Raw genomic sequence first — 22,049 nt, 5'->3', positions numbered from 1 at the left:
TTTTTTGTAGTTTTAGTAGAGACAGGGTTTCACCATGTTGACCAGGATGGTCTCGATCTCTTGACCTCGTGAGCCACCCGCCTCGGCCTCCCAAAGTGCTGGGATTACAGGCGTGAGCCACCGCGCCCGGCCCTGACAAAATAGATTTTAAGACAAAAACTATAAAAAGAGACAAAGAACGTAATTATATAATGACAACAAGTTCAATTCAGCAAGAGGATATAACAATTGTAAATATATATGCAACCAACACTGCAGCACCTAGACATGTAAAGCAAATGATATTAGAGCTAAAGAGAGAGACTTCAACATCTCACTTTCAGCAATGGACAGATCATTTAGACAGAAAATCAGCAAAGAAACATCAGGCTTAATCTGCACTATAAATAAAATGGACCTTTAGGACATTTACAGGACATTTCACACAATAGTTGAAGAAAATACATTATTCTCCTCAGCATGCAGATCATTCACAATGATAACCCATATGTTAGCTCACAGAGCAAGCCTTAAAAATTTCAAAATAATTGAAATCACATCAAGTATTTTCTCTGATGACAATGGAATAAAGCTAGAAATCAATAGTAAGAGAAACTTTGAATACTATGAAAATAAGTGGAAATTAAACAATATGCTCCTGATTTATCAGTGTGCAAATGAAGAAATTAAGAATAAAATTTAGAAGTTCACCAAAACAATGAAAATGGAAGCACAACATACCAAAACCTATGGGATATGGCAAAAGCGGTATTAAGAGGAAAGTTTATAGCAATAAGCACTTACATGAGAAAAGTAGAATAACTTCAGGCTGGGCGCAGTGGCTCGTGCTTGTAATCCCAGCACTTTGGGAGGCCAAGGCAGGCAGATCACAAGGTCAGGAGATCGAGACTATCCTGGCCAACATGGTGAAACCCCATCTCTACTAAAAATTAAAAAATTAACTGGAAGTGGAGGGATGTGCCTGTAATCCCAGCTACTCTGGAGGCTGAAGCAGGAGAATCACTTGAGCCAGGGAGTTGGAGATTGCAGTGAGCCGTTATCACACCACTGCACTTCAGCCTGGTGATGAGTGAGACTCTGTCTCAAAAAACAAACAAACAAACACAACAAAACAAACAAACAAACAAAAAAACAAAAGAAAAACTTCAAATAAACAACCTAGCAATGCATCTTAAAGAACTAGAAAATCAAGAGCAAACTGAACCCAAAATTAATAGAAAAATATGAATAAATATTAGAGAAGAAATAAATGAAAGTGAAACAAAAAAAAATTATAGAAGATTAACAAAATGAAAAGTTGGTCTTCTGGAAAGATAAAATCTCCAAACCATCAGCCAGACTAATAAAAAGAAACAGAAGATCTAAATAAATAATCAGATATTTAACAGGAAATATTACAACTGATAGCACAAAAATTTAAAGGATCATTAGAGATTACTATGAGCAAATATATGCCAATACATCAGAAAATCTACAATATATAAATAAATTTTTAGACACATACAACCTACCAAGATTGAACTATGAAGAAATCCAAATCCCGAACAGACCAGTAACAAGTACTAAGATCAAATGTATAAAAAAAAAAGTCTCCCAGCAAGAGAAAATCTAGGACTTAATGCTAAATTTTACCAAAAATTTAGAGAAGAATACCAATTCTACTCAAAATATTTCCAAAAATAGAGGAAATAATACTTCCAAACTCATTCTATGAGGCCAGTTTCACCCTTATACCAAAACCAGACAAGACATATCAAGGAATATAAACTATAGGCCAATTTTCCTGAAGAACATTAACGCAAAAATCCTCAACAAAATCCTAGCAAACCAAATTCAACAACACATCAACATTGTTTTCATCATGACCAAGTGGGATTTATCCTAGTGATAAAGGATGGTTCAACATGCAAATCAACCAATTTGATACAACATATCAACAAAATGAAGGACAAAAACTAATGATCTTTTCAATTGATGCTGAAAAAGCATTTGATAATGTTCTACATTCCTTCATGATAAAACCCTTAAAACCTGGATATAGAAAGAATATCCCTCAACAGAATAAATGGCACATATGACAGACCAGACCCATAGATAGTATCATATGGAATGGTGAAAAATTGAAAGCTTTTCCTCTAAGATATGTAATGAGACAAGGATGCCTACTTCCATCACTGTTATTCAACGCAGTACTGGAAGTCCTAGTTGAGCAATTAGACAAAGAAAAAGGGGGGGAGGGACACCCCAAATTAGAAAGGTAGAAAAATTATCCTTGTATGCAGATTATATAATTTTATATTTGAGAAGACCCAAAGACTCCACCAAAGAACACTTAGAACTGATCAACAAATTCAGTAAAATTGCAAGACATAAAATTAACATATAAAAATCAGTAGCATTTCTATATGCTAACAGCAAACAATCTGAAAAGCAAATCTTGAAAATAGTCCCATTTACAATAGCTACCAATAAAATGAGAAACTTAGAGTATGTCTAAATGTCCAAAAGAGACTAAGCAAATTAACTAAGCCACCTCCATGCAATGGGATACTCTATAGCCATTCAAAAATTGGAGAATTTTCTTTTTATTTCTTCTAAAAAAAATGGGATACATGTGCAGAACGTGCAGGTTTACTACACAGGTATACATGAGCCATGGTTGTTTGCTGCACCTTTTGACCCATTCTCTAAGTTCCCTCCCCTTACCCCCTACCCCCAACAGGCCCCAATTTGTGAATTTTCTTATATGCAATTATGGAAGGGTCTTTAATCCACATTTAGGGAAAAATAACAAAAATAATGTACAGAGAAGTATATAAGATGATGCCATCTGTTTTAAATAAATAAGAACACATACCTGTTTAAAAGTATTTAGAATATTTTCCAAGCAAATACCTTGTTATTACTTTTTTGAGTTAATATATGAAAATATCATGGATTATAACTTTCTGTAAATACCCAGGCTTTTGTGTAATTGGCAAGACATAATCTCACCTCTGAAAGGGTATCTGTACTAGAGAAAATTAAATGGTTCTTAAATTGTCCTCTTTGGCTTTTAAAAAATAAAGGAATTCCAAATTCCATCATGAATTGAAAAATCTGGAACAGGAACAGAAATTATATTTTAAAGCTGAAGTGCCCTGCTTTGCCTATATACAGGCACTTCTGCAAAAAAGGTAAGTATCATAAACGGCTTAATATTCTCATTGAAGTGGTTTCCCACTTAGAGATATGTTTTTCATGTGAATTACATTAACAATAATTTAATATAAATGCTAGAAATCTCCCTAAGGCAAAATTTGCTTGGGAAAATGATAGGATTTGTCTTTTCACATTGACTACTAATATTATATAACATTTCTGTCACCTCTCTAAAGTACTCATTAAGGGACTATTTGCACATAGTGAAAGGAAATTGAAGACACACAGTCCTTACTCTTGAACTAATCTAAGAAAGAAATTACATGTGAAGAAATATGTATATGTACCTTACAATATAAAAATTAAGTGTACAATATTCAAAAGTGAGAGGGAGGGAGATGACGTTTTTTGAATGCTTATCCCATTCCAGACCCCACACCAAATATTTTGAAAAGGTGGTTAAACCTGGGAGTCTTTATTGGGGAAAATTACGAACTCTATGTCAGTTCATCTGAGAAGGTGTTGATACCAAGAGGAGGTTAGTGTAAGAGTGTGTGGTTCAGAGTCTATCATAGGAATTCTCAAGGACTGTAGAAGCAGAGCCATCGCTTGCTATTAAAATACTTTCTTTGATGTGTCTACTCAGAAACAGCATGCTTTGAAGGTTGAATGCTAACGGCTTCCAGGTAACTAGATAGCATATCTAAAGCCCTGGCACTGGAATCAGGCAAAGCGGGGTACCCACCTGTGAATAAATCTGATATTTTTACAGTGATAGCTATTAAAACAACGGTGTCCTCTGGCCCTGGCTGGTTAATATATTATTAGGTTTGTTGATGTAGGAATATGATCATTAGAAAGGCAGGACAGTAATAGTTTTAGTTCTTTGATGTGAGAAAAGTAGTGTAATCAAATATGTTTACCATATTTCATTGATTTTAGGTGATACCATTATTTTACGTACAATAACAAAAAATCCCCACCTGTTGGGACTTAATTATGACAAATGTCCTTGTCATTGACCTTAATATTTATTTCAAATATGTTAGGGATGTTAAAATAAGTAAAAAGAAATCACATCTAATAAGGATTTTTGAGATGATAAATGAGTTTGAATAACTTAAGTTGCATTATAAAATTTTTCACTGCCTTTATTATTCACTCAAGAAAAATAATAAGCCTTAAAATAACTAACACACATTTGCATGAAAAATTCTTGAATAAAATTTTAAGAACTTTGGTATCCTACGTGACGAGTTGAAGAAATATGTCAATGCCCTAGGACTCTGCTTAGCTCCTTATCACTAATTTCATAGAATGTGTGCTATAAGGAAGCAGTTCTTTTTAACAACTGTTTACAAGATCTGGAACTAAGAGTGACTGAGAATGAGAGCAGACATAGTTAAAAAGCTAAAAGAAAGGAAATTACTAAAAACCTTCAGGAAGTTGATGTCATTACGTTTTTCTCTTTTGCCAGTGGTTGAAACAAGCGGACAAATATGACAAATCACACACTGAGCCACCTACATGTCTGAAGTCCTAGGCAGTGTCCCACAAGCCCTTATATGATATAGGCTTGTTTGCATCCACTCAGTTAAATCTCTCACCTCATCCTCTCTTTCTTTCCCCTTTGCACATTTTACCCTCACTGCTTTTCTGACATGACATGTGTATGTTTTCCTTAGCACCGGCTGGTCAGTTTGCTTAGTATCTTTTCTCTCAGATTACCTACTGAGAGAGGCCCATTTTCTCACTTCAAGTATGGTAAAATGCTTCCTGTTAGGACTACCCCATTTACCCTGCAACTCTTTGAGCCCATTCACAATTCCTTTTATTCTGTTCTTTTTTAAACTCCAGAGCGCTCATTGCCTTAAAACAACATATACATTTTAAAATTTAGTGTCTGTCTTCTCCCTGGACTATAAGATCCATATGCATTTGTTTCTCTTATTCACCACTGCCTAGAGTAGTAGTAGGTGCTTGATTAACTTTTTTGAATTAATAAATAAACGACTAACATTACTCCCCCAGGAATCAGAGGTGTGAGATTGGAAAGAGGGGAATGAGTACATTCCTACAATCATGGTATACATGTGTGCTAGGGATGTCCAAACCATACTTGAATAGAGCATCCTTGACATAAGTAATTCCAAAAAAAACTCCATCTTACATTTCACGGGGCGCTTTTCCAACAGGAACAAAATGTTTTGCTAAATAAACTAGACGGCATCCTACCACATAAGGATATAAACAAGCATTCTCTTCCACTATCTGTCCTCTCAAGAGGATTCTGGCCATAAAGAGAGCAGGACTTCGGCAGCTCAAAATGGCCATCTTACCTGACACTGTCTTGCCATTGCTCATGATAGGCACCCAGCATCTACTGCCAACGATTCTGCCTACATCAAAGACTCTTCCTTGCGGGATCAATGGACAGCCCAGTTAAGACCAGAAGAATCTTTTTGCTTTTGTCACTCTTCCTGGACTTGTTCATTAACCATCTTCTCTGTCCCTTTTCTTTTAACGTTAAATATTACTTTGTTGTGGAATGTTTAACCCATAACACTTACATATTGATTAACTATACTATTATGTATGCTTTGCAATATTGACTGATTTGTGGAGTGGCTTGAGCCTGTGTGCTTATGGCTCTGACAACAAAGTGAATCAGAAGTAGTAAGGAGATTGCCTCTTTGGGAATTCCATGTAGCTCGTGGCTTTTGTGATAGAACAGTATTAATTAAAGCCTAACATCGTGAAAAGAGACAAGTATGTGTGGACCTGGTTATCTCTGACCTTGCACCACTCTTGTGAGTATTTAAGCTCCCTTCTTCCTGTTCTCCAGCCTGAGACAGAAAGAATTTATTTTGAACTTTGAAGGGCCTCCCTGCCAAAATAATAACATTTATAAAAGCTATATGTAATTAAACCAAGAAACAATTTAAAAAGCTGATACATAAGTCAGGTATATTAACCAATTCATTAGTCTAACTTGAATATGTAATTTTTATAATACCATTTCATGGCTACCACATTTTGACATACCGAATTTTTTATTTCAAAAATCCATTCTGCATTTGAATTTCAAAGACAATACTGTACGTATACCACAGATTCAAAAAAAATATGAATTGTCTGGCTTTATTTACACTGTATTGGATCATGGTGGGAACTCTAGCTAATGTAATGAGATCAAGTGTTAGGACTAGACTGTAACAAATAAGGTGCCAAAATAAGAAAGTAAGATATGAGTGTTTTTACCCACCTGCATAATTCATCATTTTGGCAGCTGTGAATTACACTGAGGCAAGTAGGGGGTGGAACCATGTTCATTGCACATGGCTTGCTGTGAAGAGCTTCTTTGGACTGCTGACAAGGTATATCAGACTGACTACAGTCACAAAAAGCCAACATCTGGGCAATGTTAAAAGGTATATTTTGATAGAAGAACCGTATGGCTGCTTGGCAATGTTTCACATCACACGGATTTCCATTTGCTGAGCAAGCTTTAAGGTAAGAGGCCAACTGTGCATTACAGACCACATCCCCTACACATGCCTCTGCCACTTCCAAACAGGACCACATCCTTTTGAATCCTGAAAGCAATGATATGCCCAGGTTGTGGAAAAGTAAATACAAAACTGTACATTCAGAATCTATAAAACACTGTGAGACGTCTATGAGCAAAATACAATGATGTACCAATGTCCTATTTTTGGCAAACATTACATTTTTTAGAACAAGTATAAATTTACTGAGAAATAGTAGACTTATTGGAATCATCTTTCATCTACATGGGATATTGTGATCCAGAGTGATGGGAAGTGTGTAGGGCCAAAAGTGAGCTGAAGAAAAAATCTCCTGGTCCAAGGTTTTCAAATGTAAACAATAAATCTTCAGATACTGCATTTGAACTATATAGCTTATGGTTAGCTCATTGGCTCAAGGCAAAATGATTCTTGTTCTGCTGTACGTTTTTGTGAGGGGAATCTTGAATAGAGGCTCCACACAGTTATTCTAGCATATATAAATGCTTATATTTCTACATATACACAAGTATGCACAAAACAGTTGGTGCCAAATAACTTATAGGATCACAAATATCCGTGAAATGTAATCAATGTCTAGTATTTGGGTTTTTGTTTGTTTTTTGAGACAAGGTCTTATTGCATAGTGGCATGATCTCAGCTCACAGTAGCTTCCATCTCATTGGCGCAAGTGATCCTCCTGCCTCAGCCTCCCAATGAGCTGGGATCACAGGCACACATGCCCCCATGCCCAGCTAAGTTTTGATTTTTGTTTTTGTAGAGACAAGGTTTTGCCATGTTTTCCAGGCTGGTCTAAAATTTCTGGGCTCAAAGGATCCACCAACTTCAGCCTCTCAAAATGCTAGGACTGCAGGTATGAGCCACCATGCCCAACCTACTATTTGGTTTTAATTATTAAGTATTTCTTAGCACACCTATAAATTGATAACGAATGGGCAAAGTAGTTGCTTTAATATCATCATTAGCAGAAGAAATGAAATTATTTTGTTGCATTTTGTTATATTAGAACTGTTAAACCACATAATTTATTTTGTATTAATGTATCTTTAAGAAGTATGGTAACTGCATTTTAAATTATATTGTCAAGTATTTGCAATGCCAACCAAAATAATAACTTATAAACATTACCATGATGGGAAGGTGTAGTTAGATTCCATTTGAATTTGTCCTCTTTCATGTTATCTAGAAGGAAAACAAAAAAACTATTTCATTATTGAACAATTTTCTAAATTTCCTAGGAAAATGTGGGCTACATTTATAAATGAATAAAGCCCACATATATTCAAGCAAAAGTATATACAAGGTTGTCTAACACTTATTTAAGGCTTGTTATTCAAAATTAGTATGGTATAGAGGAAGAAAATAAGCCTCTGAAATATCATTCAAGTGAGATAAACATCCCTACTCTGAGGATTCAGTTACTTCAAGACTTAAACAAATGCTAGTGAGTCACTGGTGTGCACAGAGTAAACAAACAGTGGACACTGACTGGAGAGAAAAAAACAGAAGGAATATTTTCTGAGCACCATCTCCCACCCCCGCCCAACATAAAAACCCTCGTAAGTAAGGTAGTTTGAATTAATTTGAATACAATTTTAAAACCAATCCCATCTCTGATTATCTTACCCTCCGAGAGTTCTTAGGAATTAAAATTATGGTATTGGAAAATTTCATCAATGGAAATGAACTCAGTGTTCATCTAATTTCAAGATCTTTAAAGAAACATTGGTTGGCTCCCTACTATGTACCAGGTGACAAACTGAGGATGCAAATCTGCAGTCCCTGTCATCAAGCATCTCATAGCCTAGAAGGAAATATAGACATATAGAATTAAACCAAAAGAAAACAGAAGGAACATTAATGTATCCATAAAGTGGTGAGGGAATCAGATGATATGATGTTCCTTTTAAAGGGAAAATTATTATGTTTTCATTGGATATTAAGGTATTAACTTCTGTTATGGCATAAATGCCCCTTCATGATTGTGTACTAATCTGAGCTGCTTGTTCTTATTTTCTACCTACTAGTCCAGTGCACATATAAGATGGTACTATCACAAGAAACTTACTTCTGCCCCCAGGTGTATCACGGCCTTCCAGCCTCCTTACGTTGTCCAAGTTATTCTCACTAGGCATTGTTTTTCATTTGGTTAATTGATCAAGCCCCAGCTTGAGAATCACTCTTTCTTCTTGATGCCACCCATCATCCTATCTCTCTGAGGAAGATCTGGAGGTTCCAAATTCTGTGATACTATTCCATATTTAATAAAATCCCAGTAAGCAGATCCCAGTAAATCGTATAGCTTTTGTAACAGGTACAAAAGTCTAGGCTGAACATGTTTTATGGATTAATACCTCTGAATTGGGTCTGATCAGTAAGGCTGTGCCACTGACTAAAATACATTCAATAAACTACTCTGTAGGCAAAAGTAAACCGCAGCCTCACTCACTGTTGTGGATGTTTGTCCCGTACCCCCTAAATTTATACATTGAAGCTGTAATTCCCCATGTACAGTTGTGTGGTGTAGGTGTCTTTAGGTTAAATGAGGTTCTTTCTTTCACCAGCATCAAAAATTCCACTCTTTGTAACTTCTTTTCCTGTCTTTAAAAGCTTCTTTTTGGCCTCTTCAACTAGATCATAAAATTGTTCTGAAAATATTTTTCTCCTCTCTGTGTGTTTTTTCCTAGACAGCCTTATTCTCCTTTATGTTTTGTATCTACTTATAAACTTCTGTATCTCTATTTTAGATTTCTCTCCTCAAGATCCCTGCTTCCCAATGCCAGCTTGATGAGACATGTTCCTTTACATTTTTTAGACTTTTTTAATCATTGCAAAGTTAGAAAAAAAAATACTAATATTCCTGACTCGAATATTCCAAAACATGTCTCAAATGCAATGTTTTCAGAATACAACTCATCACTTTTGTCCACAGTCCTGTACAAGTTTTTATTTCTTGGCTCAGTGTGTAGCAATCCCCTTGTTCCAGGCTAGCCACCTGGAGATTATGCTTAATACATTTAAACTCCTCATATCCAACTGGTCACCAATTCCTATTGATTATTATTCATAAATATACCAGGAGTTTTATTATAATTTTCAGGAACAGTGTGTTAGTTCAGGCATGCATCACCTCTATCTCAAATTATTGTGATGGCTTTTTAGTGGTATTCCTGACCTGCATCTTTCTCTGCCCACCCCCCACATTCCTACCTTACTGCCTGTAATACCTTTTGAGAAACTGATGATATATTCATTTATTTAAAATATGTAACAACTCTTCATAACAACAGTTTGAAATCTAATCTCTTTACAAATATATGTTAGTTCAGTTTTCCTCCTTTTCATAAATATCTGTTTTTTTTCAAGGGTCATCAAATACTTTTCCATTCTGCTAGCCAGCTTAACAAGGGGTTTGTTGCTCCCCAAATGTTCGCCTCTTCATTCTATTTCTTCGGTTTAAAATACCCATTTTATTTTGCCTCCCTAATGAAACCTAACCTACCCTAAAAGGCCCAAGTCTGACAATTCTGTGAAGTCTTCTGAGTCACCATTATTTCATACTCTATGGCTTTTAGTACTTTGTGTGTGTGTGTGTGTGTGTGTGTGTGTGTGTGTGTATGTGTGTATCCTTATCATGTGTGTAGCATGTATCACATCATATAATTGACATTGTGTTTATGGTGTGTATGTATGTATCCTTACAGATGACTATACCATGACCACATTGTATAGGTGATTTTTGGCCATTATTTTAATTAACAATTGAGATCATGCAAAATATGTTATATGATACTGAAATTAAATCAGAAATCAATAATAAAAATAGCTGATAAATCTCAGATATTAGGAAATTAAACAACCTTCTGCCTGGGCACAGTGGCTCATGCCTGTAATCCCAGCATTTTGGAAAGCCGACGAAAGTGGATCATCTGAGGTCGGGAGTTCAAGACCAGCCTGGCCAACATAGCAAAGCCCTGTCTCTTCTAAATATACCAAATCAGCTTGACATGGTGGTGTGCACCTGTAATCTTAGTTACTTGGGAGACTGAGGCAGGGGAATAGCTTGAACCCAGGAGAAGGAGGTTGCAGGGAACAGAAGAAAATATTTTGACATAAATAGAAATTAAAACAACATACCAAAATATGTGGCTATAGCTAAATCAGTACTTGGAAGGAAATTCATCGTATTAAGTGCTTACATGAGGAAAGAATAAAATCTCAAATCAGTGGTTCAGGGTTTTAGGTTAAAAGGCAAGAAAATGGGGAGCACCTTAAAATCAAATCAGACTTACACACAAAGAAACAGTAAATAGCAAAATTGGAAAGATACAAATTATCAGTATATAAACATAAAAAGGACATTGCTACAACTGCTACAGACATTAAAAAGCACAATTAGGAAATGCTAGCAGCATCTTTGTTGAGAGAAACCAGAAAGAAAGAGTCAATTGAAAACTTAAAGAATAAAAATCCAAAATAAATTCAACAGATGAAAGACACAAACTACCAAAGCTCACCCATAAAGAAATAGATAGCAAGAATAGTCTTACAACAAATGAACACATTGAATTTATATTTTCAAACCTTTTAATGAAGCATGGGCCAGATATCTTTCCTGGCTAATGAAATCAATCATGTAAGGAAGGAATAATACCAATTCTTTTTATACTTTTCCAGAATACTAAACAGGAAGAAATCCTTCCCAGTTCATTTTACAAGGTCAGCATAATTTAGATACCAAATCACACAAAGACACTATAAGAAAACAAATCAACATGCCAATATACTTCACGAACATAGTTATTTAAACAAAATATTAGCAGTTGAATCCAGAAAAACAAAATGAATAATACACCATGATTGAACAGAATTTAGCCTTGAATTGAAGGGCTGGAACAGCAGTCAAAAATCAAATAATAAATTTCACCATATGAAAAACTAAAGGAAAAAAATGTGATCACACTTGGCAGGATATGGGGGAGGAGAAATGGAGAGAAGTTGGTTAATGGGTACAAATCCATAGTAACAAAGAAGGAATAAGTTCTAGTACTTGATAGTGCCGCAGACGGACTATAGTTAACACTAATTTACTATATATTTTGAAATTGCCAGAAATATTGGAATATTCCCAAGAAAAAGAAAAGATGAATGTTTGAAGTAATTAACAGTAATAAAGAAAAAAAGCATTTGCAGAATTCAGCATTTATTTATCTATTTATGATTGTAAAAACAAAGAAAACCAGAAATATAAAAGAAATATAAAGGAATTTCCTCAACCTGATAAAGAGAACCTGCAAAGAACACACACATGCACACACACACACACACACACTCTTTATGGTACAAAGCCGAATGTCTTTTTCCTAAGACAGGTGAAAAGACAGGATGCCCACTTTTAACAATTCTATTTAATATACTGAAAGCTCTAGTCAGGGTAATAAAGCAAGGAAAATAAATGAAAGAGAAAGACTGCAGATTGGAAAGGGAAAAGCGAAACTCTATTGTAGATGACAAGACTACTTCTGTAGAATTTCCTGAAGATGCTACCAAAAAAAACCCAAAAAACAAAAAACAACAACAGCAACTAATAGTTGCATTTAGCCAGTCATAGAGTAAGGTCCATGTATAAAAGTTGATTGTATTTCTATATAATCGCTATAATCAACAGAGAGTTAGGATGTAAAATAAATTACCATTTACAACAGCACCAAAAAGCGAAATGTGTTTGTAGAAGCCTAAAATAAATGTGCAAGAATTATATATTGAAAACAATGAACTAAATCAATAAAGTTAAAATAAATGGAGAAATATATCATATTAATGGATCTGAACACTCAACATAGTAAATTGGTTTATAATTTCAAGGTAAATCCAGTTAAAAGGTCAGCAGGATTTCTTTGCAGACATTGACAATCTGATTCTAAAATTTTTATGGAAAGGCAAAGTGGACCAGCCAGGTGGTGCACACCTGTAATATCAGCAGTTTTGGAAACTGAGGTGGGTAGATCACTTGAGCCCAGGAGTTGGAGACCAGCCGGGCTAACATGGCGAAAGCCAGTTTCTATTAAAAATACAAAAATTAGTCTGGCATGGTGGCACACCCCTATGATCCCAACTACTTAGAAGACTTTGGCATGAGAATTGCATGAATCCAGGAAGCAGAGGCTGCACTGAGTCAAGATCGGGCCACTACACTCCAGCATGGGTAACACAGCAAGGCCCTTTCAAAAACAGTAACTACAACAACAAAAACAGGTAAATATTTTTAAAAGGACAAATAAATAGAATAGCCAAAATTATTTTTTAAATAACAGTTGAAGGAATCACACTACTTGATTTCAAGACTTTCTGTGAAGCTACAGTAAGACTGTAGAATATTTGCAAAAGTGCAGAATTAATTCAATGGAATGGAATAGAAAGTCTAGAAATAGAGCCACCAATACATGGCCAAATGACTTTTGAGAAAACTAAAACTGTTATTATTTTCCACAAATGTGAATGGAACAATTAAATATCTGCATGAAAAAAAAAATCTGACTTGTATCTTGTACTGCATACAAAAATTAACTCATAATGTAACATAGGCTTAAATATAAAACCTAAAACTACATTATTTCGAGATTATATGAGAAAATTTTTGTTAATGCGAATTGGTGAAATGTTTATTAGCTGCAACATCAAAAGTATGATCTATGAAAAAAATCAACTGAATTTCACCATTTTTTAAAAATTCTGTTTTTTAAGACACTCAAGGAAATAATGACACAGACTAAAAACATACAAAGCAGAAATTCAGATTTAAAAAAATCTATTCAACATACAGAAACAACTCTCAAAACTCAATGCAATAACCAAAACCAATTTAAAAATGGGCAAAAGTTTGAAAAAATATTTTACCAAATAAGATAGATGGCACATAGCACATAAAAATATGCTCAACATTAAGTATAAATTAAAACCTTAATGTGATACCACTAAATATATATTAGAATGGCAAAAAATAAAAGTGCTATTGGGGACTTGAGGCAACGGGAAATTTTATACATTGATGGTTACATTAAATCTGAATTACAGTTTAGAAGCTTTTGGTAACATTAAGTACATACTTACCATGTGACCCCACAATTTCATACCCAAGTGAAATAAAACTTATGTTTGTATGAGTCTTGTATGTGAATATTTATAGCAGCCTTATTTTTAATCCCTGAAAACCTGGAAATAATGCAATTTACTTTCAATAATGAACGGATAATCAATCTGTGGTATACTCACACAATGAAATACTACTCATCAAGAGAAAACAACTTGTGTATGAGAAAAATAAATGAATCTCCAATGTATTATGTTAAATAAAATATACTGAATTAAAATGGCTACATGTTGCATAACTTCAATTGTTGATATTCTGGAAAAGGCAAAATTATGGAACAGAAAATTGTCTAATCAGCTCACCAGGAATGATTAAATGGGTTGGACGATGAGATCATTCCATGGAGATGAGAGGTAAATCTGCCTCTTATAAAGTGAGAGAAGGTTGATTATAAAAGAAGAGATTAGGACTCTATGATAACAGGTGCATTCCTCAGCTGATTACTTTTCAGAGTACATAGGGACATTAAAGACTAAAAACTGTTCACTTTAGAACTGTTTGATCTTGCACTTCTCTTGGAATGTCTTTTTTGTACCCTCAAAGGTACATTTTGAGGTTACAAAATGTACCAGACTAGCTGATCACCACTACTCCAGTGCATTAGCCTGATTAAATATTCCTATGCAAAGGCAAGTAACTCTAGGAATTAAATTTTTATTTCTCCTGGTAGACTCTGAGTTCCTTAACCACAAGGATAATATCTTATTTGTCTTATATCATCCAGGTGTTGTGCAAAGCCACAATAAACCCCACAAATATAAGAATTGAGTGAGTCAATCTATAATTCTAATGACTTAATTGAAGCTTAAAATTGTGGTTAGCAATTTAAGAAATATGTCATGTGTTTACCGAGGTCTAATGTCTCACAAAATCCCAAGGTACATCAAAAACTGTATCAAAAAACCTCATGTGTCCCACAAATATATACAACTGCTATGTACCAACAAAATTCTAAAAATAATAAAACTTTGAAATGAATTAATCAAATTACAAAAAAATTAATCAGATTACATAGATATGAATTTTGAAATTGTGGCTTTCTTTTTCATGATTATAAACATTTCTTATAACAAAATATTACCTGATTTATTGATACATTTTTTTCCAAGCAGTTTGTTCACAGTGCAAGAGAAGTCATCAGTGCAGAGACACTCTTTAAATTGGAAATTGCTTTCCACTAAGTACTGGATACTCAGGTTACAGTATGATGAATTCCTCATCTTGCAGGTGTCACCTGGATCTCACAATCAAAAACATAACATTATAGATATTAATCTGATTATAATTTTGGATTCTTCCTCCCTAAAGTACTTTTAACATATTAATCTGAATAATTAATATAGTAAGATTATCTGGGGTTACAATAGGACATCCATATAAGTGACTTTTTAAGAAAAACATCTATTTTCATTGAATATTTTCCATAATGTACTTTCTATACTAAAATTTTCTGCATTTTAAAATAGCTTTGTTCCTACTTAGAATGCCATTTCTTACTTTTCAGTAAAAATAGGGTTATTCCCACCCTAGGTGACCAGAATGCTCTTTAATTTTAACATTTTGTCTGCTTATCTGTTTCATCAGCTATTTTGTCTTAATCTGTTATTTTATTTTCATGTCATTTGAAGACTATAGTAAGAGAGGTGCAGGTGGTTTTAAATTTATCATTAAAAATTATGTGGTTCTGGAACATAGCACTCAGTAAGTATTATTGAATAAGTGAATAAGTCTTTCATAATTACCAATATTTCATTTTTCTGCATTAATTTAAAAATATATATTCCTCTACCTGAAATTTTTCTTTTATTATTCTGACTAAAACTACTTGAGTTTATTTCAGTTGTACCTTTGAGAATATGTATATTTCAGCTTTATATATAAAATAATTATGCAAATATTACTGCAAACAACTTGCTATTTGTACACTAAAATTAATAAATAAGTTACAGTTTGTGACAATGAAATATAATACTTTGACAACATAAACTGCCTTATAAAATGTAGCAAGAAGTTTAATCAACAAAACAAATAAATTATTTTTGTCATCCTCTGTCCTCATCTTAAAGTTGGTACTTTGAGCAAATAAATTATGCCTTTGAATTTACACTGTATAACAGTGTTCTACTGTATAAACTATGTTGTACCATATAGTCAGTTTATTCTATTTGCTTTTAATAAAAGAAGTTTTACTACAATGCTCTCATTCAATGCTTATTTATCTATTTGAATATTCAAAATATATATATTTTTTCTTTTTAAGAAAATACCAGTCACTCTCCAATCTTCACATTCTCAACTCTTGAACCTTGCCTCAAACATTTGAAAGGTAGGAAAAGTTAAAAACCAAAACCATAGTTTTACTTGTTCTTGACATAGAATTGAAAATACTGTATATAAGTTTCAAGAATATAAAATGTACATTATACATGGACAAATACACAACAATTATTATTATAGCAACTTTTGTTTTCTCTATTTTATCATGACATATAATCAAAATAATCTTTCATTTGAAAAAATGCTGCCATGGTTCTGAGAAGCATGCATAAAATTATAGCATTATACATGGTGAGAGAGGTAAGAAAATATCTGAAATCTTGAATAACACTGCTCTCAGTATCAGTAATTAAAGCCCATTAGTAATTAAGAAAATCATTTTGTAATTAAATTTGCTAATACATAATTAAAAGTGAATCAATTTGATGTCAAGATTGAATAAGATACTTAGAGAAAACCTTAGTGCCTAGGATAATGACAAAATATCACATCTTATTTTTATTTTCATGAAAATAAATAATTTGACTGCATTTTTAGTAACTTGTTTACCTGAATCACTGCAGGCATCTTCCATTACACTCCAAGCATGCTTACATCCGTTTGCGTCGCGTAAGCATTGCTCTCTTAAATATGTGCAATTATTGCTTTGGGAAGTGTATTCATTTTCCAAGCTTAGGCCCACAGCTTGAATAACAACAACAATAAAAACAAGTTTGTAATGTCAGCATGGCATCCATTTTCTTCAAATCTAAGTTATTAATCATAAAGAGCAGAATTATGGAAAATAACATGTAGTGAAATTACTGATTGTCAGAATAATCTTAACCTCCTCTTTAGCTGTAGACCTCTATTTGTTCTTAAGATTTTTAAATGAATAATTTAAATTTTTTCATTTTACCTTCTCATCATCTCTTTATTCTTAACTTATATTTTTATTAGTATTGTTCCATTAAAACTACTCTTAAAAAATGTCTCTACCCCTTTAAAATCCAACTTAAAGGTTTTAAGACTTCATGTCACCGTTGAGCATTTTGATGACCTTTTGTTTTTGAAACTGTTCCTTTGGCAGTCCAGCCTTCTTGTTCTCTTGATATTTATCTACCTTGTATTTTCTGTCCACAGCTAAAATTCTTCCCAGATCATTTTATTCTTCTGGTAAAGTGTAATTTTAGCTTAGGTTCTCTTATCGGACATTTTCTATTTTCATTTTATATATTCTCTGCAGAAAATTCCATGTACCCTTAGGGTTTGAAGTAAAATCTTTAGTCTGATGCTTCTCAAATATGTAATTCAATCTCAGTACTTCCAGTGCTCCAGTCAGATATGTAATTGTTATCTCCACCTGAATGTTTCAGAAACACTTTAACATGGTCCTCATCATCCTTGTTCTGCTGTGAACCACTCTACTCCATCTACAATTCATGCCACAATTAAGATAAGCAAATAGAAATCTTGGTTTTGTGGTAGACTACTTTCCATCGTCAACTTCACTCTCCCATATTCGTTCTTGATAAATTTGGTTGACTTTCACTTTGAGCATTTTTTAACTCATTAGCCAGGTAGCCTCTAGTTCGAATCATATTCAGAACATTATTCAAGTAAGTTATAACTCCTAATCTACCTAATGCACTATTCTAGTGTTGCCATTTTTCTGTTTATATCTTTTAAATGATTTCTCATATCAAGGCTCTCATATTCCTTACCATGTGCAATCTGGAAGGCCTCAAGCGTTTATCGTTTTCCAAATGATCCATGCCGCATACTTACCGTCTGGTCCATGTTAAGTATTCCCTTTCTTTTTCTTCTGGAATAACCCTTTTTGTTGTTTAAATCTGAACACAATCATTATCTATTTTCAGGAAACTTTACCTGAATTCCATACTCGCATTTTTCCACACTCAAATTGAATTTGACATCTTTAATCCATTTTACTAGAACTGTGGGGATCCCCCAATTACAGGATTTACTGTTCTGCAGTGTGTATATTCACATGCTTATCTCCACACCACTGTACTGCACAGATTTACCCGGGCAGACATTAAGGATAATTTATAACTGTATTTTCACCAACAAACACAAGGATAACCTATGAGTATCTAATACATGTATACTGACTTATATTCAACTTATTAGTTGTTTATATATGAGATATGTAAATAACTGATAACATATAAAAATAATACCTTCCAGATATTTACAAGTTATTTTTGCTAGAAGAGAAATGGTTTCAGCAAGTTTTCTAAAAACAATCGAGGAAACAGAAATGTTAATTTAATATGTTATACAAGTTAGTCAAATTGACTCTGCAAACATATTAAGTGACACTAGCCAAAGCGATTAATAGAAAAAAAATATGGGGATCGCAATTGTGTTACAGAGACAGTTATAGTAACTGTCACCAAGAGAGTCAAGCTATAACTAAAAGCCTAACTATTTGAATTTTTAATTGCTGTTGTTAATTATGAATCACCTGTGACAATGTAGAGTGATAGACTTCAAGTAAGGCCTTAAAATCTTTTTCTTTTTAAATCTTACCTCTTTCCAAATATCTTATAAGAAGAATCCAAGACAACTGATTGGACCATGTGTACTACTTGCTGGGTCACTGCATTTGGAGATTAGGCCCATGGGTGTAGCTTGGCAACATTTTTCTTGCTGAGGGCTGGAGTGGAAATGGACATATCAGCTTTCTGTTTTCTCTTGTGTTCATGGACAACCTCATTTAGTCAAGCCCTTGTTTTCCTTAGTTGGCAAGCCCAGAAACAGAAAAAGAGGACCCTTTTGATCCTAGCCCAAAGATACTTTGCCAAATCCAGTTTTCCAGAAACACAGAAATAGGAATTCGAAGGCATAAACTTATAAGAAAATGGTATTTTATTTGCCATTAATCATTATATCCTGTGAAAAGTTCCCTCAAGCATCTTATAAGTGACAATCTTCTGGATATATCATCAAAACCTCATCAGTACTTCAGAGTAACAATCACTTAGAAATTCTACATGTTATGTTTCCCAAATATGTTTTATTTCCTTTCACATTTTTGTTTTTTTAATAAGCTACTTAATTGATTATTTTATTGGATTTTTCGTACCTTCTACTCAGACAAAATATTTAATCAGCTAAGAAAACCACCTCAATGATTTGCTCCACAAGAATTAAAAATATAACTTTACATTTCCAAAATCTGTCTTATTCATTCCTGACTATGATTTGTGGTTTCGTATTTAACCTAGGATTTTTTTAAGAATTCTCCTGAAATGCTCCATGAAAAATAACTTCTATTTTAAAATTATTAAGATGCATAGTGCTGCAAATTTTATCACTATTTTAAAGAAGTATAGAGTTTATTGTCCTATTTAATGCTCTCAGTTTTTAAAGTCCATCATTTTCCACATTTCTTTGCCAACAGGTATTTTCCTCATTATTTCCCCATTTAGATAATGTTGACAAGCCTTCTAAAGAGTATAATATGGGAAATGTTGATACAACCTATCAAATAGAAAAATTTTAGTTCTAACCATGTTAAGAAATTATTTCCCTCCTTCATGAAACCTGGTGTCAAGTTAATTTAGAAATAAAAGATGAAAATAAGAGGCCATTGCCTTTTCAACTATGGTCATAATGAGTCTATCACGTGTTTTGAGAGCTTCATTATATTGCTGCCTGATCTATAAAAATTAAAGTGTCCCATATTTCTCTTTACAACAAAAAAGTAAATAAATATTCAAAATCTGTACAAAAATAAGAAAATGTATTAGGAATAAGTACAAAAAGCAAAATTCTGGAATAATGGAAAACTGTTACTTAAACCAAAGACAAACTGAAAATATAGAAGGGATTTCTCTCCTTCTTAAGTTTCCTTGACTTGATTTGACTCTCCTTTTATATTCAACACAATTTAAAGTAAATTGCTTTGCTTTCTTGCCCACAATGATGCCTTTATTCATCAGGTATATGCCAGCTTAAACATAAAATGGCATATGTTTAAAATCACTATCCAGCTAAGATTACAATTATTTCTTTTCTGAATTCAGTTTATAGATTCTACCAAATGCTAAAAAAGATATAAAATATTCTCCAGTCACACATCTAGCAAATAGATTTTCATGGATTCTGCATTAAATAAAAATAAGTTATTTTTCATCAACATCTTATAATACATTCATAGGATCCAATAAAAGAGAAATAAGTTCACGCTTCAGCTCTAGCTTATGAAAATTAATCAAAATATGAGGCATTTTGATATAATGTTAAGTTGTTTTACTTCACTAAATGACTGTTAGCAAATATTAACACTGTAGGAAATTGAATGGTTTAAATTAGTCTTATTTTTATTTAATTTCAAAGCAAATAAAATAGATAACAGCTAGAAATTTTTCATCTTATAACTTGTAAACAGATACTGGAAGGTTTTATTTCTAAAAGGTTCTAACACATGTGAATTCCATTAATCCTAATAAATAGCTCAAAATCATTGGGTCACTTTATACACAGAAACAACCCGAGAGATTAATGCAATTTTCACATTCTGCATTATCTATAGAGTTAGAAATAAGCAAAAGTGAGCGTACATTATTGCAAGAGGAATAAATCATGTTGAAGTATAAATCTGTAATGTACTTGGTACTTCATATTATAAGCTGCTGTTAAGTTTAAGTGTGATAGTGTTCAGTTTACAAAGAATTAGTATTATTAGTAATTCAGATAAACCAGAAGCACTATTCACTTACCCAAGAAAATGAGCACTATCATGCTGGACAACTCACGGCTATTCACCTGGAAAAAAAAAGGCAGATGTGTTTCTTCCGAAAACTTTCTTAACACTAACTGTCCAGAATAAGGCATCAGCGTCTGTGTTTGCTTCCTAAAACCATTACCAATTCAAGTCAGCTTCCTACGTCATCATTTCCTCACCAATGTTTCCTAAGCTGTGAACTATTCTAATTATATTCAAATTCAATTATTCTCCTGAGTGTGCTGGTCTTGGATATTAGGATATTATGCCTCTAAGAAAGCCCATGAGCAAAATACTAAAAGAAATGATACATAATCTGCACATTCATAAAAAAAGATTTTCAACTAAAATAGTACACTACTTCAAAGCCTCCCAAATATGACCCAAAATTTTCAAAGACACAAGCATACTCAGTTTCCACATTTTTAATTACCTCATTAAGGCAATTTCATGTCATTTGAGGGTATGGAAAAGCAGAGAGGCATAGTAGCTCTGGAAAATGTATGCAAAATTCAAGTTCTACTTGAATTAGCCTAATATACATCATACATACTGGGAAGCTACTTCCCAAACAAGGAATGTTGTATTACATGTGCCACAAACCCCAGTATGCTTAAAAATTATGCCACTTCAGCTATAGTATCTCATATCCTCCAAATACAGCTACAGTGTAAAAAAAAAAATACTCTTTCCAGTGATGCAGAAATTCTGTGTTCCACTGGAAGGATAATCAACCACATTTGTGTTCATCACTTGAAAACTATTTTTTTTCCTAGTTTCAAGAGGGACTTATTTATCTTATATCTTAGTTTGGATATGCCCTTCTTCAAGTAAACCTACAGCACATTACCTCCCCAGGGGTGTCATGAGACTTCTACTTTTAAATCACCTGGCGACATTTCCATAACGAATCCTTAAAAGATATAAAATGCTACTTCAGCAAGAAAGTAAGAAGACAGCAGGATGGGAGAGAGGTATTAGTGCAGTTACACAATTGAGTTTTTGATTGCATACTGTTCATGTTTATTTTATACTAGTAGAGAAGTTATACTATATTTTGTTTTCAGCAAGCATAATGAAAAGAACACAGACTCTAGAGGCCAACAAACAAAAATTATAACAATGTTTTTCTCTATAGATCTAAGATAAGTGACTTAGCATTGGAAGTTATTCACTCCTCTGTAAAATGTATTGATCG

General features: G+C 33.4%; 1 protein-coding gene across 1 annotated transcript in view; it reads right to left on the bottom strand.

Moving 5' to 3' along the window:
• Positions 1-20,868, bottom strand: part of GFRAL (GDNF family receptor alpha like) — a 59,442-nt gene extending 38,574 nt beyond the window's left edge. Inside the window, exons 1-5 of the mRNA XM_037743586.1 lie at positions 20,847-20,868; positions 16,666-16,800; positions 14,921-15,079; positions 7,818-7,871; positions 6,407-6,737 (exon numbers count right to left, since the gene is read on the bottom strand). Coding sequence (XP_037599514.1) covers positions 6,407-6,737; positions 7,818-7,871; positions 14,921-15,079; positions 16,666-16,800; positions 20,847-20,868 — 701 coding nt within the window. The remainder of the gene's footprint in view (positions 1-6,406; positions 6,738-7,817; positions 7,872-14,920; positions 15,080-16,665; positions 16,801-20,846) is intronic.
• Positions 20,869-22,049: the final 1,181 nt, after the last annotated feature.

Source organism: Cebus imitator, unplaced genomic scaffold (genome assembly GCF_001604975.1).
Source record: "Cebus imitator isolate Cc_AM_T3 unplaced genomic scaffold, Cebus_imitator-1.0 Scaffold148, whole genome shotgun sequence".
In the NCBI taxonomy this organism is placed as follows: domain Eukaryota; kingdom Metazoa; phylum Chordata; class Mammalia; order Primates; family Cebidae; genus Cebus; species Cebus imitator.
The sequence above is the reverse complement of the archived record's forward strand: the minus strand, read 5'-3'. Positions and strand labels throughout refer to the sequence as shown.